The 25877-nt window shown below is 39.8% G+C and overlaps 1 protein-coding gene across 1 annotated transcript; it reads left to right on the top strand.

The window, feature by feature from the left end:
• The first annotated feature begins 2965 nt into the window (after nucleotides 1-2965).
• On the top strand, nucleotides 2966-21529 carry LOC108436304 (chemokine-like protein TAFA-4). The gene is made up of 5 exons (XM_037541611.1): nucleotides 2966-2999; nucleotides 13112-13217; nucleotides 14849-15004; nucleotides 19049-19173; nucleotides 20997-21529. Exons 2-5 carry the CDS (start codon nucleotides 13112-13114, stop codon nucleotides 21006-21008), a joined length of 399 nt encoding a protein of 132 aa, XP_037397508.1. The 5' UTR covers nucleotides 2966-2999; the 3' UTR covers nucleotides 21009-21529.
• Nucleotides 21530-25877: the final 4348 nt, after the last annotated feature.

The raw sequence follows: 25877 nt of genomic DNA, 5'->3' as shown, positions 1-25877 counted from the left end.
GACTATCATTTTTGGTCGTTTACTACAAGTTGGCATAGATATTTTCTACAACTGAATGGTTCAGAGACAGGAGGTTGGTCATATGTTACTGGTCATTTTTCCACACATTTAAAAAGGATTCTTTGCTACTGCAAGTGATATTTCTGAAGGGTATCCTTTGTGGTAAAGTCAATCCATTTTAGAAAAGCAGTGTGTCTGTGCCTGCTTTAAAAAAAATATATATTTTTTGGCTTTTATGTTCTAACAGTTCAGTAATGGAAAACATATGACTTGAAGTTTAGCAGCATATCCTCTCTGATCAGTGTAAGCAGAGGTGGATGCTTGTTAAAGTACATGAGAAAACCTGGGACGGATTTGTACTTTTCATATCAGCATTCATCTTTTCTATCTGTATTTCTGTGCTTTACTCAAGTGTATTTCTTAGGAATCAAGTTTCTAAGGTTAATGGATTTTTTTTTTTCTCGAATTCAGATCCATTGTAGCCGTCGATGATCAGTTTCTGTTGGTTCAGCACCTGGACTGTTTTGTTTTATGAGGTTCAGCGTTTTATTTTAGACTAAAAGGTTCCCAAAAGGGGAAAAACTTAACACTTCTTTTCTTATGCCGACAGACACAACGAGTGTACTAAAAAGGTTCACTGCAGTTAGTTAGTTATTTATTTATTTATTTATTTATTGTCTTATTTGAAACCTGGTTGTTCTCTCGAGGTTTCTTGCTAGGCCACCTTTCATTTGTGTCATTATTTAACCTAAAGATTGGTTTTGTTGGCATTTTCCGCCCCTTTTTGGGCTGGATTTTAGGAAAAATTACAACCATAAAAGGTTCCACAATTTTCTCCCTGTGTTTAATTTGATGTGATAATAGTGAATCTACAACACAAGAAGATGCATATATTAATTCCTGAGAAGTAAATTCCTATTTTAGACTAGCATGAATGTAGGTGTTTCCCTGCTGTTTCATGAGTTCTCCACCACAGAACACCTGATTCAGCTCATGAAGGGTTTGGTAATTTGTTGATGTGCTGGGTCAGGTGTTTTTGGATGAAAATAGTGGGGGGTGGGGGTCTGCAAGATTGCAATTTGCCCCTTATTTCCAACGGAGAACATGGGGCAGTTGTGTGAATAATGCTAAAAGGTGATAAACATTAAACCTCATGGATGCATTTTTGCAGAATTCCCAAAAATTGCCTCAAATATGTGTATGTACATCTTTTACTTGGTTGTGTTTTTTTTTATTTTTTTTATTTAATATCACAAAGTAATGCTGGTCAGCAGTGGCCCTGGGGGGCACTGGTCCTTTTAAACTGGAAAGTTAATATGTTACTGATAATTCTTCCACATGTTGTTGCTGTCCAATGAAAAACAAGTATTTTCATAATAGATACTTGTAGCTTTACAGGAGAGGGCAAAAAAACTCTTACCTTTCAATGTAAGTCAATGTAAAGAGATTTTGTTCTGAGTGCTTTTAAAGCATATCTGTCGATCCATTCATCATGAAATTCTTACCCAGTGTAAAGGGCAGCCGGTGAGTTGAAATGGTGTAGAAAACTAAAAATCGCCAAAAATGGAGATACATGGTTTCTATTGGACAGCGATGATATTTAAAAAAGGTTCATTTGCTACTGGAATTTAAAAGTAATTTTACCATGGAATGAATTAAAAACATACCACAGCTAAACTATTTACATGGAAAATTAGACTTTGTTTCAAAACACAGACCAGGGGGATCAGTTGGAGGTAGTCATGTTGTTGTACTTTAGTAAATTTAGAATATAAACACGCATCACTTGTGGTTTACGAATGCACTGTTTGATGCCAAAGACATGATTTTAATTTATTTTTAAAATCCATTCATGCCTGAGAGACCCACAGTAGTCAACACTGACCAGCCACTTCGTTAACCACCGTCCAGTTTTTCAGCTTCACTTACCATATAGCTCCACTTTATAGTTCTATAACTACACACTATAGTCCATCTGTTTCTCTGATACTTTATCCCCCTTTACCTTGTTCTTCAGTAGTCAGGACCCCCACAGAGCAGGTATCAGCACTGCAGTAACACTGACGTGATGGTTGCGTGTTGTGCTGGTCTGAGTGGACCAGACGCAGCAGTGCTGCTGGAGTTTGTAAACACTGTCCACTCTATTGGACACTCCTACCTTGTTGGTCCGCCTTACGCAGAAGCTCTTCTGCTGCTGCACGGTTTGTGTTGGTCATCCTCTAGTCCTTCATCAGTGGTCATACCTGTTGGCCAGGTATTTTTGGTTGGTGGACTATCCTCAGTCCAGCAGTGACAAAGAGGTTGTTTAAAATCTCCAGCAGCACTGCTGCGTCTGATCCACTCAGATCAGCACAACACACACTAACACACCACCACCACGCCAGTGTTACTGCAGTGCTGAGAATGATCCTCTGCCCAAATAGTACCTGCTCTGGGAGGGTCCTGTAGGGAGCACTGAAGAACAGGGTAAAGGGGTGCAAACAAAGCGTGCAGAGAAGCAGATGAACTGTAAAGTTCTGTATGGTCAGTGGAGCGGATGAAATGGACAGTAAGTGTAGAAACGAGGTGGGTTTAATGAAGTGACCCAGTAAAAGGCAGAGGCAGAAAGGAAAGCGGGGCCCGCTGGATCGATGCTTTCATGGAGCACAGCTAACAAACTCGAGTAATCTGCTTGGGAGGAATGGTGGGGGGGGGGTGTCTGCCCCGGTCCGGCAGCAGATGGTGTGTTGATTAAGTTTGTGCTGATGGATAAAGCTTCATCCTGCCGCGTGGAGACAGGCTGGGATAATTGAACTTGACTTCTGACTCACCACAACTACAGCCGGACAATAAGCCTCCTGCGTCAAAGCTGAGAAAAACGCAAAGACGAGCGCCGAAGTTTTGCCCTCCTCTTGTCGCTGGAGCTGGTTCGGCACAAGGGAAACAGAGAGAGATGAAGAGCCTGGCGCTGAACACGGGGCGTGACTGAGAGACCGAGAGGTGAACACACTACAACAAAGGTGAGGAGGAGGAGGAGGAGGAGGACGCAGGAGCTCCTCGCAGCTCAGCTCAGTTCATTACGGCTCATTTGTTTTGTTCTCCAGCTTTAAAACAACACGTACATAACGTGTAATGATTCTTGCTCCGTGGAAATGGCTTTTATTCTCATGACTTGTCCCACCAGCTGCCCACTGAGCTTCTCCAGCAGATCCGAGTTTAAAAGGTAAGGTCCGTCTAAACCACGAAGCTGGGTCACGGCATCTCATTCAAACTTTCCCCTCCACCTTAAATTTTTATACATTTTAGTGCAAGTTAAGGTGGGACTGAAACTTCCAAAAAAAAAAAGAAGCATAGAAAACCAGTAGAGTCAGTGTTGGAGGAAAAGGCTGAGTATGAAGTGTGTTTACATTCTTATTCTTTAGTTCGTGATTAATATAACACACACTACACTCCCGAAAGTAACTGGCCAGCTCTGAGCTGTGGAGCAGTGGACAGTGTTCTCTGAAATGATGGCGCTCCATTCAGCACTTTTCAGATGAGTCAGTGTGAAGTTTTGATCCAGAACTGATCAACCAACATCAGCAAAGAGGGTGAGACACATGATTAGAAGCTCTGGACATTCCGTCTTATGGTGCTGTGTACTTACAGTGTTGGTTTCATCGTGACAGCGTTAACTACGCTCTTACAGTGTTGATTTCATCGGGCAGCGTTAACTACACTCTTACTGTGTTGGTTTCATCGTGATAGCGTTAACTACACTCTTACAGTGTTGATTTCATCGGGCAGCGTTAACTACACTCTTACAGTGTTGGTTTCATCATGATAGTGTTAACTACACTCTTACAGTGTTGGTTTCATCGTGATAGCGTTAACTACACTCTTACAGTGTTGGTTTCATCGTGATAGCGTTAACTACACTCTTACAGTGTTGGTTTCATCGTGATAGCGTTAACTACACTCTTACAGTGTTGGTTTCATCGTGACAGCGTTAACTACACTCTTACAGTGTTGGTTTCATCGTGACAGCGTTAACTACACTCTTACAGTGTTGGTTTCATCATGATAGTGTTAAATACGCTCTTACAGTGTTGACTTCATCGTGACAGCGTTAACTACACTCTTACAGTGTTGGTTTCATCGTGATAGTGTTAACTACGCTCTTACAGTGTTGGTTTCATCGTGACAGCGTTAACTACACTCTACAGTGTTTATTTCATCGTGACAGTGTTAACTACACTCTTACAGTGTTGGTTTCATCATGACAGCGTTAACTACACTCTACAGTGTTTATTTCATCGTGACAGTGTTAACTACACTCTTACAGTGTTGGTTTCATCGTGACAGCGTTAACTACACTCTTACTGTGTTGGTTTCATCGTGATAGCGTTAACTACACTCTTACTGTGTTGGTTTCATCGTGATAGCGTTAACTACACTCTTACAGTGTTGGTTTCATCATGATAGCGTTAACTACACTCTACAGTGTTTATTTAATCATGATAGCGTTAACTACACTCTTACAGTGTTGGTTTCATCGTGATAGCGTTAACTACACTCTTACTGTGTTGGTTTCATCGTGATAGCGTTAACTACACTCTTACTGTGTTGGTTTCATCGTGATAGCGTTAACTACACTCTTACAGTGTTGGTTTCATCATGATAGCGTTAACTACACTCTACAGTGTTTATTTAATCATGATAGCGTTAACTACACTCTTACAGTGTTGGTTTCATCGTGATAGCGTTAACTACGCTCGTACAGTGTTGGTTTCATCGTGATAGCGTTAACTACACTCTTACAGTGTTGGTTTCATCGTGATAGTGTTAGCTACACTCTTACAGTGTTGGTTTCATCGTGATAGCATTAACTACACTCTTACAGTGTTGGTTTCATCATGATAGTGTTAACTACGCTCTTACAGTGTTGACTTCATCGTGACAGCGTTAACTACACTCTTACAGTGTTGGTTTCATCGTGATAGTGTTAACTACGCTCTTACAGTGTTGGTTTCATCGTGACAGCGTTAACTACACTCTACAGTGTTTATTTCATCGTGACAGTGTTAACTACACTCTTACAGTGTTGGTTTCATCATGATAGCGTTAACTACACTCTACAGTGTTTATTTCATCGTGACAGTGTTAACTACACTCTTACAGTGTTGGTTTCATCATGATAGTGTTAACTACACTCTACAGTGTTTATTTCATCGTGATAGTGTTAACTACACTCTACAGTGTTTATTTCATCGTGACAGTGTTAACTACACTCTTACAGTGTTGATTTCATCGTGATAGCGTTAACTACACTCTTACAGTGTTGGTTTCATCATGATAGCGTTAACTACACTCTACAGTGTTTATTTCATCGTGATAGTGTTAACTACACTCTTACAGTGTTGATTTCATCGTGATAGTGTTAGCTACACTCTTACAGTGTTGATTTCATCGTGATAGCATTAACTACCCTCTTACAGTGTTGATTTCATTGTGATAGCGTTAACTACACTCTTACAGTGTTGACTTCATCGTGACAGCGTTAACTACACTCTACAGTGTTTATTTCATCGTGATATCGTTAACTACACTCTTACAGTGTTTATTTCATCATGACAGCGTTAACTACACTCTTACAGTGTTGGTTTCATTGTGACAGCGTTAACTACACTCTTACAGTGTTGATTTCATCGTGGTAGCGTTAACTACACTCTTACAGTGTTGGTTTCATCGTGACATTGTTAACTACACTCTTACAGTGTTGGTTTCATCGTGATAGCGTTAACTACACTCTTACAGTGTTGACTTCATTGTGATAGCGTTAACTACACTCTTACAGTGTTGACTTCATTGTGATAGCGTTAACTACACTCTTACAGTGTTGACTTCATCGTGATAGTGTTAACTACACTCTTACAGTGTTGATTTCATCGTGATAGTGTTAAGTACACTCTTACAGTGTTGATTTCATCGTGATAGCGTTAACTACACTCTTACAGTGTTGGTTTCATCGTGACAGCGTTAACTACACTCTTACAGTGTTGACTTCATCGTGATAGTGTTAACTACACTCTTACAGTGTTGATTTCATCATGATAGCGTTAACTACACTCTTACAGTGTTGGTTTCATCGTGACAGCTTTAACTACACTCTTACAGTGTTGACTTCATCGTGATAGTGTTAACTACACTCTTACAGTGTTGGTTTCATCGTGATAGCGTTAACTACACTCTTACAGTGTTGGTTTCATCATGATAGCGTTAACTACACTCTTACAGTTTTGGTTTCATTGTGACAGCGTTAACTACACTCTTACAGTGTTGGTTTCATTGTGACAGCGTTAACTACACTCTTACAGTGTTGACTTCATCGTGATAGTGTTAACTACACCTACAGTGTTGGTTTCATCGTGACATTGTTAACTACACTCTTACAGTGTTGGTTTCATCGTGATAGTGTTAGCTACACTCTTACAGTGTTGGTTTCATCGTGATAGCGTTAACTACACTCTTACAGTGTTGGTTTCATCGTGACAGCGTTAACTACATTCTTACAGTGTTATTTTCATCGTGATAGTGTTAACTACACTCTTACAGTGTTGGTTTCATCGTGAGAGCGTTAACTACACTTTTACAGTGTTGGTTTCATCGTGATAGCGTTAACTACACTCTTACAGTGTTGGTTTCATCGTGACAACGTTAACTACACTCTTACAGTGTTGACTTCATCGTGATAGCGTTAACTACGCTCTTACAGTGTTGGTTTCATCGTGATAGCGTTAACTACACTCTTACAGTGTTGGTTTCATCGTGATAGTGTTAACTACGCTCTTACAGTGTTGACTTCATCGTGATAGCGTTAACTACACTCTTACAGTGTTTGTTTCATCGTGATAGCGTTAACTACACTCTTACAGTGTTGGTTTCATCATGATAGCGTTAACTACACTCTTACAGTGTTGACTTCATCGTGATAGCGTTAACTACACTCTTACAGTGTTGACTTCATCGTGATAGCATTAACTACACTCTTACAGTGTTGGTTTCATCGTGATAGCGTTAACTACACTCTTACAGTGTTGGTTTCATCGTGAGAGTGTTAACTACACTCGTACAGTGTTGGTTTCATCGTGATAGCGTTAACTACACTTTTACAGTGTTGGTTTCATCGTGATAGCGTTAACTACGCTCTTACAGTGTTGACTTCATCGTGATAGCGTTAACTACGCTCTTACAGTGTTGGTTTCATTGTGATAGCGTTAACTACACTCTTACAGTGTTGGTTTCATCGTGATAGCGTTAACTACACTCTTACTGTGTTGACTTCATCGTGATAGCGTTAACTACACTCTTACAGTGTTGGTTTCATCGTGATAGCGTTAACTACACTCTTACAGTGTTGGTTTCATCGTGATAGCGTTAACTACACTCTTACAGTGTTGACTTCATCGTGATAGTGTTAACTACACTCTTACATTGTTGGTTTCATCGTGACAGCGTTAACTACACTCGTACAGTGTTGGTTTCATTGTGATAGTGTTAGCTACACTCTTACAGTGTTGGTTTCATCGTGATAGCGTTAACTACACTCTTACAGTGTTGGTTTCATCGTGATAGCGTTAACTACACTCTTACAGTGTTGGTTTCATCGTGACAGCGTTAACTACACTCTTACAGTGTTGGTTTTATCGTGACATCGTTAACTACACTCTTACAGTGTTGGTTTCATTGTGACAGCGTTAACTACACTCTTACAGTGTTGACTTCATCGTGATAGTGTTAACTACACCTACAGTGTTGGTTTCATCGTGACAGCGTTAACTACACTCTTACAGTGTTGGTTTCATCGTGATAGTGTTAGCTACACTCTTACAGTGTTGGTTTCATCGTGATAGTGTTAACTACACTCTTACAGTGTTGGTTTCATTGTGATAGCGTTAACTACATTCTTACAGTGTTGGTTTTATCGTGACAGCGTTAACTACACTCTTACAGTGTTGATTTCATCGTGATAGCGTTAACTACACTCTTACAGTGTTGGTTTCATCATGATAGCGTTAACTACACTCTTACAGTGTTGGTTTCATCGTGAGAGCGTTAACTACACTCTTACAGTGTTGACTTCATCGTGATAGTGTTAACTACACTCTTACATTGTTGGTTTCATCGTGATAGTGTTAACTACGCTCTTACAGTGTTGACTTCATCGTGATAGCGTTAACTACACTCTTACAGTGTTGGTTTCATCGTGATAGTGTTAACTACACTCTTACAGTGTTGGTTTTATCATGATAGCGTTAACTACACTCTTACAGTGTTGACTTCATCGTGATAGCGTTAACTACACTCTTACAGTGTTGACTTCATCGTGATAGCATTAACTACACTCTTACAGTGTTGGTTTCATCGTGATAGCGTTAACTACACTCTTACAGTGTTGGTTTCATCGTGAGAGCGTTAACTACACTCGTACAGTGTTGGTTTCATCGTGATAGCGTTAACTACACTCGTACAGTGTTGGTTTCATCGTGATAGCGTTAACTACACTCGTACAGTGTTGGTTTCATCGTGATAGCGTTAACTACACTCTTACAGTGTTGGTTTCATCATGATAGCGTTAACTACACTCTTACAGTTTTGGTTTCATTGTGACAGCGTTAACTACACTCTTACAGTGTTGGTTTCATTGTGACAGCGTTAACTACACTCTTACAGTGTTGACTTCATCGTGATAGTGTTAACTACACCTACAGTGTTGGTTTCATCGTGACATTGTTAACTACACTCTTACAGTGTTGGTTTCATCGTGATAGTGTTAGCTACACTCTTACAGTGTTGGTTTCATCGTGATAGCGTTAACTACACTCTTACAGTGTTGGTTTCATCGTGACAGCGTTAACTACATTCTTACAGTGTTATTTTCATCGTGATAGTGTTAACTACACTCTTACAGTGTTGGTTTCATCGTGAGAGCGTTAACTACACTTTTACAGTGTTGGTTTCATCGTGATAGCGTTAACTACACTCTTACAGTGTTGGTTTCATCGTGACAGCGTTAACTACACTCTTACAGTGTTGACTTCATCGTGATAGCGTTAACTACGCTCTTACAGTGTTGGTTTCATCGTGATAGCGTTAACTACACTCTTACAGTGTTGGTTTCATCGTGATAGCGTTAACTACGCTCTTACAGTGTTGACTTCATCGTGATAGCGTTAACTACACTCTTACAGTGTTTGTTTCATCGTGATAGCGTTAACTACACTCTTACAGTGTTGGTTTCATCATGATAGCGTTAACTACACTCTTACAGTGTTGACTTCATCGTGATAGCGTTAACTACACTCTTACAGTGTTGACTTCATCGTGATAGCATTAACTACACTCTTACAGTGTTGGTTTCATCGTGATAGCGTTAACTACACTCTTACAGTGTTGGTTTCATCGTGAGAGTGTTAACTACACTCGTACAGTGTTGGTTTCATCGTGATAGCGTTAACTACACTTTTACAGTGTTGGTTTCATCGTGATAGCGTTAACTACGCTCTTACAGTGTTGACTTCATCGTGATAGCGTTAACTACGCTCTTACAGTGTTGGTTTCATTGTGATAGCGTTAACTACACTCTTACAGTGTTGGTTTCATCGTGATAGCGTTAACTACGCTCTTACAGTGTTGACTTCATCGTGATAGCGTTAACTACACTCTTACAGTGTTGGTTTCATCGTGATAGCGTTAACTACACTCTTACAGTGTTGGTTTCATCGTGATAGCGTTAACTACACTCTTACAGTGTTGACTTCATCGTGATAGTGTTAACTACACTCTTACATTGTTGGTTTCATCGTGACAGCGTTAACTACACTCTTACAGTGTTGGTTTCATTGTGATAGTGTTAGCTACACTCTTACAGTGTTGGTTTCATCGTGATAGCGTTAACTACACTCTTACAGTGTTGGTTTCATCGTGATAGCGTTAACTACACTCTTACAGTGTTGGTTTCATTGTGACAGCGTTAACTACACTCTTACAGTGTTGGTTTTATCGTGACATCGTTAACTACACTCTTACAGTGTTGGTTTCATTGTGACAGCGTTAACTACACTCTTACAGTGTTGACTTCATCGTGATAGTGTTAACTACACCTACAGTGTTGGTTTCATCGTGACAGCGTTAACTACACTCTTACAGTGTTGGTTTCATCGTGATAGTGTTAGCTACACTCTTACAGTGTTGGTTTCATCGTGATAGTGTTAACTACACTCTTACAGTGTTGGTTTCATTGTGATAGCGTTAACTACATTCTTACAGTGTTGGTTTTATCGTGACAGCGTTAACTACACTCTTACAGTGTTGATTTCATCGTGATAGCGTTAACTACACTCTTACAGTGTTGGTTTCATCATGATAGCGTTAACTACACTCTTACAGTGTTGGTTTCATCGTGATAGCGTTAACTACACTCTTACAGTGTTGGTTTCATCGTGATAGTGTTAACTACACTCTTACAGTGTTGGTTTCATCATGATAGCGTTAACTACACTCTTACAGTGTTGACTTCATCGTGATAGCGTTAACTACACTCTTACAGTGTTGACTTCATCGTGATAGCATTAACTACACTCTTACAGTGTTGGTTTCATCGTGATAGCGTTAACTACACTCTTACAGTGTTGGTTTCATCGTGAGAGCGTTAACTACACTCGTACAGTGTTGGTTTCATCGTGATAGCGTTAACTACACTCGTACAGTGTTGGTTTCATCGTGATAGCGTTAACTACACTTTTACAGTGTTGGTTTCATCGTGATAGCGTTAACTACACTCTTACAGTGTTGACTTCATCGTGATAGCGTTAACTACGCTCTTACAGTGTTGGTTTCATCGTGATAGCGTTAACTACACTCTTACAGTGTTGGTTTCATCGTGATAGCATTAACTACGCTCTTACAGTGTTGACTTCATCGTGATAGCGTTAACTACACTCTTACAGTGTTGGTTTCATCGTGATAGCGTTAACTACACTCTTACAGCGTTGGTTTCATCATGATAGCGTTAACTACACTCTTACAGTGTTGGTTTCATCGTGATAGCGTTAACTACACTCTTACAGCGTTGGTTTCATCATGATAGCGTTAACTACACTCTTACAGTGTTGGTTTCATTGTGACAGCGTTAACTACACTCTTACAGCGTTGGTTTCATCATGATAGCGTTAACTACACTCTTACAGTGTTGACTTCATCGTGATAGCATTAACTACACTCTTACAGTGTTGGTTTCATCGTGATAGCGTTAACTACACTCTTACAGTGTTGGTTTCATCGTGAGAGCGTTAACTACACTCGTACAGTGTTGGTTTCATCGTGATAGCGTTAACTACACTCGTACAGTGTTGGTTTCATCGTGATAGCGTTAACTACACTTTTACAGTGTTGGTTTCATCGTGATAGCGTTAACTACACTCTTACAGTGTTGACTTCATCGTGATAGCGTTAACTACGCTCTTACAGTGTTGGTTTCATCGTGATAGCGTTAACTACACTCTTACAGTGTTGGTTTCATCGTGATAGCATTAACTACGCTCTTACAGTGTTGACTTCATCGTGATAGCGTTAACTACACTCTTACAGTGTTGGTTTCATCGTGATAGCGTTAACTACACTCTTACAGCGTTGGTTTCATCATGATAGCGTTAACTACACTCTTACAGTGTTGGTTTCATCGTGATAGCGTTAACTACACTCTTACAGCGTTGGTTTCATCATGATAGCGTTAACTACACTCTTACAGTGTTGGTTTCATCGTGACAGCGTTAACTACACTCTTACAGCGTTGGTTTCATCATGATAGCGTTAACTACACTCTTACAGTGTTGACTTCATCGTGATAGCATTAACTACACTCTTACAGTGTTGGTTTCATCGTGATAGCGTTAACTATGCTCTTACAGTGTTGATTTCATCGTGAGTGTTGAATATGCTCTCATAGTGTTGATTTCATTGTGACAGTGTTGGATTTACTCTTAGTGTTGATTTCATTGTTACAGTGTTGAATTAACTCTTAGTGTTGATTTCCTTATGTGTTGAATTCACTCTGACAGTGTTTGTCATTGTTAGTGTTAAATTCACTCTTACAGTGTTGAATTCACTGTGTTGATTTCATTATTAGTGTTGAATTCACTCAATGTTGGTTTCATTGTGACAGTGTTGAATATGCTCTTAGTGTTGGTTTCATTGTTAGTTTTTAATTCATTCTTAGTGTTGTCACAGTATTGATTTTCTTCCTGTAGTGTTAAATTCTCTCTTACAGTGAATTTTCTCTTACAGAATGCTTTAAATTCTCTTAATGTGTTGAATAGATTCTTACAGTATTGATTTCATTGTTACAGTGTTGAATTCTTACTTATAGTGTTGATGTCATTGTTACGGTGTTGACTTCGCTCTGTGGAGCTCAGGGAGATGTTTTCACTGGTTTCCTTTGTTTTGCCCTACATTTTACTGTTTTTTCTAGGAAGCCAAATCAAGCCAGAAGTTATAGATTAAAACGCTTCTGATTTTAAAATCTTTATTTGTGTAAATTTAATTTGCACACATTGCTGCCCTTTGACTGACTTTGCCAGCTGTCAGAAGCTGTTTCTGAGGCGACTGATTGACTGTAAAGGATATTAGAGAGCGTGAGGAGCGGAAGATGGAAGATCAGATTAGCACAGAGAACATTATTCAGCAGTATCCCACAGACTTGCACTCTCTCTCGCTCTCGCTCTCTCTCTCTCTCTCTCGCTCTCGCTCTCTCTCTCTCTCTCTCTCGCTCTCGCTCTCTCTCTCTCTGTCTCTCTCTCTCTCTCTCTCTCTCTCTCGCTCTCACTCTCGCTCTCGCTCTCTCTCTCTGTCTCTCTCTGTCTCTCTCTGTCTCTCTCTGTCTTCCTCTCTCAAAAATCTCTGAAATGATTTTAGTAAAAATTTAAAGAAAGAAAAGTTTTTTTTACTTGTTATTTACTAACTTTTTTTTTTTTTACTTAAGCTCCTTTAATGTTAAGTTGGACCAAGACGTGCTTTGCACATAATAAACTTTATAAAAATCTTTTATAGACACCAAGTTCAGTCGCTTTCTGATGCTGGTCTTCTGCTGTTGTAGATGAATGAGAAGCCGTTTCTGAGTGGTCTCCTGCTGCTGCTGTATGTGTGGCTCCTCTGCGCTCAGTCAGTGTCCAGCGGCAACCAAAGCTCCAGGGGCCAGCCAGGTGAACTCACTCTCTCTCTCTCTCTCTCTCTCTCTTTCTCTCTCTCGCTCTCTCAGGACTCATTACACTTGCTGGACACCCTCCATCCACAGTCCTCTGAGAGAACATTCAGGCCAACTCTAATGACTACTAAAGAGCTATTTGCAGCTCAGCTATCTACACAAACCCTGCTGTACTGATAGCGGCTCACTCAGAAATCAGGCTCTGTCACTTCTTTATGTGTCACTGCAAAAAGTAATGCTTTGGATTAGCTGGACAGTGTTTCACTGTAACTAAAGATCCGTAACCAAACTGGAGACTTTCTTCTTGAGATGTATTTTCATAACATGAATCATGGCTGATTAAAGGTTTTCTTATCCAACTGGGTTCATGTACACATCGCTTACACAACTGAAAACCCCCTCACACACACATTCACTTTGTTTGAAATAAAAGAGTTTGGTGTTGTGTTTAAACATGGTAAAGAAGCACTTACAGTGTCATTTTCAGTGTTTTAATGATGCCACTTTTACATATATCCATATTCAGACTACAGCAGACCATCCATTCATGTTGAAGCTATAAGGAGTGTTTTGGGTAGAACTTTTTTGAATGAGGTACAATACAGCACAGCCAATCAGAACAGAGGAGGCAATTGCATATCGTCACTGTGTATAAAAAAACAAACAAAAGGAAAATCTCCAAAATGGTTACATTGCAGGAGACAACAAACATGTTCTCGACTTTTAATGTAAGCTAATGTAAAGATATTTTATTAGAAGTCATTTTGGAGCATTTATGAATCTATTTATGCAGAAAACAGAAAATTAGAAAAAAATGTAGATTTTTTTGTTAGTTTTTTTTTTTATTGGTTTGTTTTTTCTTGGACAGTGATTATAAATGAGTCAGTCAATGCACAGAAAAAAAGTTCAATTGTAAAAATGCAAGAAAAAACAGGAGAGAACAACATGGAAATATGTACTGAGTGTGTGTGTGTGTGTGTGTGTGTGTGTGTGTGTGTGTGTGTGTGTGAGTGAGTCTGTGATAAACAAACAGTATTATTGTAAATATGACTAATTTATAACTATATATGTATAAAATCTAAATGGTTGAAATGTGTTTAACTGAAACTCACCACATTGTTTATCTTATCGCTGCTAACGTGCCCATTTTTTGTTTGATTTTAATTTTTTTACATCATTTGAAAATGTCTGTTTCCCTTTACATTGTGTGTAAATTTGTGTATGAAATAGGGGTGTGTATGCAATAGGGGTGTGTATGCAATAGGGGTGGCCCTGTTTTGTTCATATTGTTCATTTCTACTCCTTATTTGTTTGACATATTATAGAAACATAAAACATGAATTGCAAAATGTGCCTTAAGTTTTTATTTTAAACAGTTTCATTTTATGTTAAATTCAACAAATAAACAATAAGTGTGTATTAAAATGTGTGTCTCTGTGGAGGATGTGTATCTGTTTTTCACTTGAAAATTTAACAAAGCATGTCATTTGACCAAGGGTGCCCGAACCTTTACATACAACTGTCTTTAAAATGAACAGTCTATGGTGGGGTGCATGTAGGGGTACCTAATATACTGGAAATAAATTGATCTGCACTTGACGTTGTAATCTCTCCCTCTATCTCTCTCAGGTCAGTCTAGAGTGACTCCGGGGACATGTGAGGTGGTCGCTGCTCGTCGCTGCTGTAATAAGAATAAGATTGAGGAGAGGTCACAGACGGTGAAGTGCTCGTGCCTGTCTGGACAGGTGGCAGGGACAACCCACGCTCGGCCTTCCTGTGTGGATGGTAAGAGCACCACTCAGCTCTTCATAATCGGGCAGTAAGCACAGGACACGTGAACAAGTCACTGAACAAAACTCTAGTAATTTGGGAGTTTGTCCAAAAATCATATTCACACATCAAAGCTGATGTTGCAAAAAGGTACTGGAAGCTTATAACCCAGCGATTATCAGAATACACACTGCATGCCTCCTTCATTAATCTTAGATTTGTGCATGTGGCTTCTCACACTGTAAACCACACACACACTTTGTTTTAAACTGATCTATTGCCTTAAAGTGTCAGTGCCTGTCTGGAAACAAGGACTTTCATGCTGTGGGAAATCAGGAATATATGTTCATCTATGATTACTTTCCAGAAGAGGGCAGTATAAACCCAGCGATATTGAACTGGACACAGTTGAGGACTGCTTTTTTACCGCATACAGCTTTAATCTGATGTTAAAATGTTGCAGATTTTGGAGATGAAGACTTTTAGCCGTACAACAAGCCATTAACATTGAACCTCAGTGGAATATACTGTGGTAAAACTGCATTTTCATCACATATATGATTGCCCACAGATCAAATCCCCGTCCCTGTATCTCTATTGTTTTAGCCTTTTAACTTTCACCTTCATTGAAAAAGCCTGCTGCTTTTTACACTGTGCTTAAATGTATGCATGGAAACATTCAGTGGGGTTCAAAAGTCTGAGGCAACATTGACTAGTCTGTTGTTTTGTGACGAGGTAAAAATAAGCATCAGAAAGTTTTGTCATTTCAAAAAGCTGATGATGTTTATATCAATGATGTATAAAATAAAGAAATATTCATATTTGTTATTAGTTCACAACTCAAATTTAAGCAAAATTCTGCCACTGATCATATTAAGGCCTTTGAACAAAAAGGTCAGATTTTTTTCAGCCTTATTGCTTCCATTAAAACACACACATTCAGACGACTGTCGTGTGGAATTCATCTACCAATCAGAATCTTTTGTACAAGCTTGTAGAGTTCATGTCAGATTGAGTGCAAACTGTCATTAAAGCAAAAGCAAGACATGCCAAATACCAAAAAAAATCCATGTTAAAACATATATGTATATATATATCTATATATATACACAATACTGTGCAAAGGTTTTAGGCATCTAAGCAAATTTTTAAACAATTGACCTCAGCAGTGAGTTTATCACAATATACATTAGAATAAAGTCGTATTCATAACTCAAATAAACAAAAAAAACACTAAAAAGTAACAAGAATTTCTTGGGTCCATATTTTTCCTGGACACCTTCACAGCCGCCACAGAGACTTGTTAATATCATCAATTACATCATGAGCTCAATTTACTGAAGCACTGATTGGTCAAACCAGGAGCTGCTTTTTAACTACATATAATACTGGGCTTCCTCGAGGAGAGGCTTGGAAATGGTTAAACAAACAGACTCACATCCACAAAATCATTATTAATTAATATTCTATAATATTCTATGGGGCAGTTGTGGAGGTTAGGGAACTGGCCCTGTGACCGGAAGGTTGCCGGTTCGATCCCCAGCGCCGACAGTTCATGACTGAGGTGTCCTTGAGCAAGGCACCCTGGGTGCCAGGGATAGGGCTGCCCACCGCTCCGGGCAAGTGTGCTCACTGCCCCCAAGTGTTTGTGTGTGTGTGTGTGTGCTCACTAGTGTGTATGTGGTGTTTCATTTCATGGATGGGTGAAATGCGGAGGTGAAATTTCCCCATTTGTGGGATTAAAAAATGTTTAAATTTTAATTCATTAAATAAATTTTGTAATAAACACTTTTCTCAGCAAATGAACACAAAATACACAAATAAATTGATTTTGAAAATCTTGCACGCTACTGTATATATATGTAAATGAGTAGAGTAGTAGTGCAGATGCTCTTCCAGACAGGCGTACTGCATGATAATTAAGCATTTAACGTCTTACTGTACTCAGTTAATCTTAGTTTTGGACCATTTGAGAGTTCAGAGGTGTAAAGGGTTTTCTGGTCTACAGAGATGTGATACAGTCAGACGAGTAAACCTTCACCACATCCTCCACAAGTGGGCGAGTGCATGTGCAGTGCTGTACATGTGAGAGCACAGCATAGGCCTACATGCTTGACCCCTACAGTGAGATATCTCCATCATGCTGTTTTATCAGCTCCACTTACTATATAGATGCACTTTGTAGCTCTACAGTTACAGACTGTAGTCCATCTGCTTCTCTGATACTTTGTTAGCCCCCTTTTACCCTGTTCTTCAGTGGTGAGGACCCCCATGGACCCTCACAGATCAGCTACTATTTGGGACGATAGCTCATCTGCTGCTGCACAGTTTGTGTTGGTCATCCTCTAGTCCTTCATCAGTGGTCACAGGACGCTGCCCACAGGACACTGTTGGCTGGATATTTTTGGTTGGAGGACTATTCTCAGTCTAGCAGTGACACTGAGGTGTTTAAAAACTCCAGCAGCACTGCTGTGTCTGATCCACTCAAACCAGCACAACACACACCGACACACCACCACCACGTCAGTGTCACTGCAGTGCTGAGAATGATCCACCACACAAATAGTACCTGCTCTGTGGGGGTCCATGGGGGTTAGGGTTAGGGTTAGGGCTGACCACTGAAGAACAGTAAAAGGGGGCTAACAAAGTATGAGAGAAACAGATGGACTGCAGTCTGTAACAGTAAGTTGATACATACAGTATCTAGTTATACAGTAAGTGGAGCTGATAAAATGGACAATGAGCGTAGAAACAAGGAGGTGGTCATAATCTTGTGGTCATAATGTTGTACATGACCAATGTGTATGTTCATAATAGATTCGTCAGGCTTCATTCAGGCACGTCGTGATGCTCACCCGTCTCAGAGAAGAATGCTCATGCTCCTGAACGGCTCAACAAGTGCTGGCCTTGTACTTTCTCTGCTCACAGCATGGGCTACATAACAGCCACTGTCTGTGCGATCAAGCCACAGACTCCTGCTCCATCCAGAGAAAGAGAGAGAGAGAGAGTTTGTGTGTGTGTGTGTGTGTGTGTGTGTGTGTGTGCGTGCAGTGATACAGGCTATAGTGGTCTGTGTTGTGGGAGTTGTGTCTTCTTCCATCTCTGAGAGTCTGTGGAGATGTGTGCAGCTAAGAACACTGAGCCTCTGAAGGCTGTTTGAGAGTAGAAGTGTTTACTACTCACTGTTTGTTTTCCATTGTAGTCGTTCTCTGCAGATCCGTCTTTCTCAATCCACTGATTTAACACAAAGCAGCGTTTCAGACCTCTTCCCTTAGTCAGCACAAGCAGAGTAGAACTGTAGTCCTTGCTATTGTCTCTCTCTCTCTCTCTCTCTCTTTCTCTATCTCTGCTTTACTATTGCTCTAACACTTATTCTCTCTCTCATTTTCTCACTTTCATTCTTTTATTCTCTCTCCCTTTTTACGGTCTCCCTTTTCTATCTTTTATTCTTGCTCTGATTCTGTCTCATTTTCTCTCTCCTTCTTGCTTTTTTCTCTCTCCATCCTATGTTCATTTTCTCTTATTCTTTCCATTTCTTTCTCCTTATCTATTTCTGTCTTTCCTCCCTTTGCTCTCTTTATCCCCTTTCTGATTTTCTCTCACACTTCTCTCTTACTTTCTCTTCTATTCTCACTCTTGTACTCTATTCTTGCTTTTACTGTCTCATTTTTGCTCTTTCTCAACTTCTTTCTTCACTCTTTACATACATTTCTCGCTCTGCCTTTTTGTTTCTTTTGCTCTTTCTTTTATTCTCACTTTTATTCTCGAATATTCTTGCTTTATTCGCTCATTTTTGCCCTCACTCTCCGTTTCTCTCTCTTCACATATATCTCTCTTCCTTTTCCTTCCTTTGCTCTCTCCATCTCCCCTCTTTCCCTTATTATCTTTTTCTTTCTCTATTCTGCTCTCACTTTTTATCTCGATACATTTTCTCTCTCTTGCTCTACTTCTCTCTCTCTCTCTCTCTCTTTCTCTCTCTCTCTCTCTCTCTTATTCTGTCTCTTCTGTTTCTGTTCTGTCTCCTCTCTGTCTCTCATGTTCTCTCTTACTCTCTCTCAGCCTCTATAGTGCGGCTGAAGTGGTGGTGTCAGATGGAGCCGTGTTTGGAGGGTGAGGAGTGTAAAGTTCTTCCTGACCTCACTGGCTGGTCCTGCAGTTCGGGCAACAAAGTCAAAACCACTAAGGTGAGCGGGTCATTGAGACCCAGGCTAGTGCTCCAAATAGAGTTCATTTCCCATGATTCACAGCATGGATGCACTGACACACACTGACCCCTTCAGACAGCATGTTCTGACCTCCAGCACAGCTACACTTACGCATCCTGACTGAATGGCATGATCATGTTCAGCAACGTAGACCTAGAAATCCACTCCAGGCCGTGACGGCCATCGTCGCGTATTCCTGACTTCACCCTGCTGCAGCAGTTAACTGTTCAGTGGTGGCTGAAGGCCACATTTCACACTGTTCCAAAAGTCCAGTTAATTAATGAAAAAATCTGAAAAGAAGCTTTTCCAGCGCTTTTCAGGCTACTCTGCTACATCTGTAGAATACGGTCAGTACAGACACAAACAGTAATAATGATTTGTGTCCCTGGACTTCAATACGTAAACCTAGGGACCCAAAACACATGACTTATAATAAAAGTCCAGCTTTTACCCGATTGAAAGTGTAAGACCACCCCCGACATGGTGCCTGTCAGCAGAAATTAGGCCTCGTTTTTTAGCCGTCTTGCTGGAGAGTTGGTATGCAACTTCTGCAGCTTGGAAAATATTTACATCCATGCCTGATCGCTTTCATGTTTAATAATCATTTGCAACTACCAAGTAAACAATTAAGTGCTGATAATAATGTCATTAATGAATTTGTTCTAGCTTATTAAAATAAAGTGCACTCATTAAGACAATCTGATAGAGGCCTCAATTTCATTTTAAAGTGTAATATTTTTAGTCTTGTACTTAATAATACAAGTTGAAAATAAACCCAAAGACTAGAAATGATTTCACATATAAATGACACAATCAGTAAAACTGAAGGGGGGCTTCTTACCACAGGGAAGGGGCTTCTTTCCTCATTGATAGAAAGATGACTCTTTAAGATTTTCTTTTTTTGTGGGTAACACCACTGCCACCTATTCTGTAGACTGGGGTTCAATTCCCCACCTGGTTAAGCACCCTATACTCTACCAATAAGAGTCCTTGGGCAAGACTCCTAACACTACCTTTGCCTACCTGTGTAAAATGATCAAATTGTGAATCACTCTGGATAAGAGCGTCTGCCAAATGCTATAAATGTAATGTTGTGTTATGCATCATCATGCGCTACATGTGAAACGTGTGCACAGCTATACAGTAAATGAGCACTGTTAATGAGGAGGAATTCTATATTTCATTGCTGTCCAGAAAGTATCTTGAATATAGTGACTTTATAGGAGAAGGCAAAAACCCTTTTACCTTTTAATGTAAGTTCATGTAAAGAAATTTTATTTAAAGTGATTTTGGAGCATTTCTATTGGTCCATTCTTTGTAATATCTTCACACAATGTGAAAAACAGCTGGCATCTTAAAATGAAAAGGAGATACATACTTAGGGCAGCGATGATTTGCATGTAAGAATTCTCACTCATTTAAAACCATGGATTTTTCCAATTTGCTTTAATGGGAGGCACGGTTTTTACTGCCATGAGTTAAATTTGAAAGTAAAAATGAACTGTTGAAATTCTAATTGTTACATTTGCATGACTCACAGTAATGCTGACAGACTGCAGTACACTACAAGAAGTGCTGGGGGCGATATAGCTGCAGCACAAAATATACATACAGACTGGACTTTCAATGATAATTCTGTGAGGGGGTAAAATGAGAGAATCCATAGAAAACATGATTATTTGATTAGTTGATTATTATAATTCTCAATATGTAATTGGTTATAGGAATAGTCTTAGTGGTGATTTATTGATGTGTTACTACAGTTACTCTAAATTCTTTCCCCTTTTTGTTTTCTTGCCCAGGTGACACGGTAACAAGATGAAGACAACAGGTGTCGAATTGTGATAATAACTCATCAATAACTGGTCTGAACTCTGCAAGTGTTAAAGAAATACACAGACATACACAGAATGAGTGATGGATGTGTAAAGTATTTACATTAAAGGGCCATTAAAATGCAAAATGTTAGTGTAATTATATGGTTTGTTAACAATCATACAGAGTGGTAATGTGAATTTTTCTAGATTCTAGAGAGCTCACCAAGGCCGAATTGTTCACAGTGGGTTTAAACCTGAAGTGTTTAATACCTCTGAAAGCTACCTCACATGAAAGTCATTACATGAAATCATTATGCATGTTGCGTGATGCCTGAAATATTTTCGGAGTAGTTTTAGCTCACGTTTAGGCCAAAAACATTTTTTTTACATATTCATGGTGGAGAGGTACATGTGGGGCCAACACTACATATAAAAACTAAGAAGGCATGTAGGATCACTGGTTATTTTGAATAGTAGACAAAATGGCTATATTTGCATTGTAGACAGTGTGACTCCTGGTTCCTATCACCACCACTGTATAGAGCAAGCATGTTTCAGCAAGTTTCTCTACAGTGAAACATTTCACATCAGACCACTCTGAATGACTGTTTACATCTCAATAACCAAACAATGCAGAAGGGTTGAAAAATCCATCAAAATTCACCTGAAACATAAACTAAAATAGACATTTCACTCCAGAAATGTAGTCGTCACCATGTTGGCACCATTTATTAATGCTCGCTGTCTTTTTAAATATTAACTGAAATAAGAAATGTATAAAAGCATTTTATATGATTTTATTGACTTTATACTTCTTGTGAAATCCAGTGAGTCTTATGCAACCATTGCACTAAATGTGATGTATTTTGAGAAGTTGGAAGTGGTTCTGTTAGCCCTCTATCCCTCTATGTCTGAAGAGCAGTTATACTAATCCGAGTTTACAGTGAGTTCAGCAGCTCCTCAAAGAGCCCTGATGAGTTATGACATTACAGTTAAAAGTGAAACAAACACACAAAAGTTCAAATATCACCCTAACACCCCCCCCCCACACACACACACACACAGTCACACACACTCACACTCATCATTGCTTTTAGATTTCCATCTGACTGGTTTGACACACCACCTGCAATCCTGAGGTAACAACTAAACTTAGAACTGCCAAAAAGGTGCAAAAAAGGACTGTTTGAGATGCAACAATTTGGAGTAAAACAAACACATGTACAAGACAAAACACGGGTGTTCAAACTTCAACCTGTGTCCACTCACTGTCCACTTTATCACACCTACCTTGTTGGTTCACCTTGTAGATGTAAAGTCAGAGAAAGTAGCACATCTATTAATGCACAGTCCTTTGTCAGTGGCCACAGGACGCTGTTGGCTGGATATTTTTGGTTGATGGACTATACTCAGTCCAGCAGTGACTCAAACTCCAGCAGCACTAATGTGTCTGATCCACTCAGACCAGTGCAACACACGCACGCCAAAACCACGGCAGTGTTACTTCAGTGCTGAGAATGACCCACCATCCAAATAGTACCTGCTCTGTGGGGGTCCTGCGGGGGTTCTGACCATTGAAGAACAGGGTAAAAGTGGGCTAAGAAAGCATGAAGAGAAACAGATGGACTACAGTTTGTTTCTCTGCATACATGCAAAACTATACTTACATAAACATCACATGAAATCCTTGTAGTCATTGGCCATTTTATTGGAAACACCTACCATGTAGGCGCCAGTTTTATCAGCTGCCCTCTATCTCAACCACCAATGGAAAGAAAACAAAGGACCCCTGTTGATCACATGTTATTTGGGTGGTGGATCATTCACAGAAGTGCAATGACACTGACATGGTGGAGTGTTTAAACAATGTGTCCACTCAATTGTTCACTTATCTCATTGGTTCACCTTGTAGATGTAACATTAGATACGACAGCTCATCTCTTTCCCTTTAGTCCTTCATCAGTGCTCAGAGTCTGATCGCAGGACTATTCTCAGCCCAACATTGACCCTGAGATTAATGAAAACTCCAGCCCCACTGCTGAGCCTCACACCAGCACGACACTCCCTAGCATGCCACCACTATTTTGTTCTCACTGCTGTGCTGAAAATGATCCACCAGCCAAATAATATGTGGTCAGCAGTGGTCATAAGATGGTCCTTCACTGATGGAAATGGTAGAGGGGGGCTGATGTACTGTACAGCAACGGATGGGCTGCTGTCAGTAACTGTAAACCTACAGTTCACCTGTATAGTGTTTATGATGAAGTAACTAACAAAGTATTTCATATTTACACATATATATGGACAGAGAGCGAAAAATCTAAGTTGCACATAATTATCATTTCACATCATATTATAGTTTTATTTAACCTTATACGTTGTTATGTTGTGCATGTTTGTAACCTGTAAAAAGCATCATGGTGAAATGCTGTAGCTGCGCTGTGTTTTCTGCCTCCTCAGTTTAACTGCCTGGTCTCTCAAGTGGATTACTTATTATATTAGTCTGAGATATTGTACTTTTTACTGTGCTTGTAAATGCAACACCGCAAACACATTCTCAGCAGTAGAGATTCTTTCCACTGTTTTGGAATAAAGTTATTTTTGCATTATTAACTGCCTCCCTGAACTCCCTGTTCCACCATATGGGGGAAAATGTAAAATTCAAATCACATATTTCATGAAATATTTCACATAAACTGTAATCTTCTTCAAATGATATCTGACAGGCTAAGTGGCGGCTGAGGCAAGATAAATTTGGAAATATTCAAATCAATACATAATGATATATAGAGTAGAACTCTGCAGAGAAGGTGATTGATGGAATTAGATCAGCATGAATTTAAATACTGTTGACATTCATAATGATGCTAATGGCTGCCTGTTAGAGCAATGATAGCCTGTAGTGTGAACTGAATTGAAATACTTCTTTGCTCTAGAGTAGCATAGGTGTCATTCCTGTTTGTCAATTAATCGACTTGTAAAGTGGCCTTTATCTGATTCTCCACTGAAATTCATTTACTCACAAATGATCTTAATTTCTTCATCTCTGCTCTCCTAGTCTTGCAAGTCAGGAATCTCATCGTTATAAAGTCCGGGGAGAGTCAAGACCACAAAGGGTGTGTGTCTATGTGTGATTCAAAATTGTGAGATTCCAGGGTATTCCACAGTATCCACCCTGAAAGCTAGCAATACGATTCCAGGTGTCACGATTGGCCCCTCCCAGTCCTGTCCATGTGTTCATGTTGTGTTTTTGTTTTTGTTTTTAGTCCAGCCCCCTTGTTTGTTTCCCCAGATTGTTTCCACCTGTGTTCCCGCCTGTCCCTCATTTACCCTGTGATTATTTAAGCCCTGTGTTTGCCACTTGGTCTTTGTTGTTTGTAATGTTTGATGTTTGATGTTGGATTGATTCGTCTGTTTTGAGATTTCGTCATGTCTGACTCTCGAGCGCTTCATGTTGGATATCTGAACCTGGACTGTCTGGACTACGACCCTGGATTTGCCCTTAATAAAAGTCGCTTATCTCCGCATATGCGTCCGCCTCCTCGCTCCCAACCGTTACACCAGGGTTCTTTGGAAAGGGCACGTCACACTCTACAAACCCATGGCTTCGCGCTGAAAGCATTCACTTCTCCTATGGTTTTAATCATAATGTCATCAGCGATTAACTGACGCCAACCCGACTTTCATCACATAACTGTCGACTTCCTCCCGGGCCAGTATTCCTTCCTTGGTCACAGCACCACCCTGCCTTTTACACGGACATTAATATTTTCTTTTTAACGTCATTATTATTGTCACAACTCATTGTTTATTAATAATCACACAGATATAAGGTGATGTGGTACTGCAACCACCCAACCCCCCTCTAAACACCACCCCACACCCAACCAAACTGTCGACTTTAACCCCAACCACTGGCTGTAGCACTGTGATATACACCAGGAAACATGCAAGACAGGAAAAAGTACAAACAACTACGGAGCCCCGCTGTTAACATCCTGTATAAATAAAAATAATGTGTGCCCATGACTTGGTAAAGTGTGGGAATGAGATCCTAATGCGTGGCCACAACTTAGTAAACTGCAATCTCATTCCCACGTCTTACTAAGTCCTAGCCACGACTTAATCATCTCGTTTCCATGCCTTACTAAATCATGGCCACGCATTAGGATCTCGTTTCCACTGCTTAATAAGGTGTGGCCACACATTATTTTTTATTTATACAGGATGTCACCAGCGGGTCTCCGTAAATAACTTCTTTGAATAACTTAAGATTTGGTGCCGTGAGCTTCACTAACATTTTTTAATCCAGTGAGAATGTCTTGCTCCAAAAGACTCATCACGGAATGATAAATTAAAACTAGCGCACTGAAGTGCAGATAGCCAAGCAGAATGCAACTCACAATACCCCAATAGTTGTGTACAGCTTCACTACAACAGATATAATAACTTTGTGATTATTATTATGTTTCTTTGTGTGCTATTCGGCGACTTGGGGAGCAGAATAATTGCTGTGGTTAAAAGGCAGTCCCCTGTGTTCTTTAAAGGAAAACACTTTAAAGCAAAATTTCATATTTAAAGCTGCAGTTTTAAGGATTTCAAACAAAGAAGGCAGCCAGAGTGCTAAAGCATGCTCTTTCAACATTTACAGATAAGAGAGTCAGCAGTCAGTGACATATAGATGCAGATTTTGGGACGCTAAATGGTTTGTGTTCATGTTTGGAAAACAAATTGAAAGGCATAACCCTCAGTATTTAGTTTATAAAGGCATCCCTTAAACAAAATTAGTGGCATTTTTATATATAAGTTGTCACTGAAGCAGCATCTTGAGTTGTTTTACCATCAGACCGTTGCCAGGTTCAGATG

This window comes from Pygocentrus nattereri, chromosome 9 (assembly GCF_015220715.1).
Source record: "Pygocentrus nattereri isolate fPygNat1 chromosome 9, fPygNat1.pri, whole genome shotgun sequence".
In the NCBI taxonomy this organism is placed as follows: domain Eukaryota; kingdom Metazoa; phylum Chordata; class Actinopteri; order Characiformes; family Serrasalmidae; genus Pygocentrus; species Pygocentrus nattereri.
Note: the sequence above shows the minus strand (reverse complement) of the source record. Positions and strands in the feature narration are given on the sequence as shown.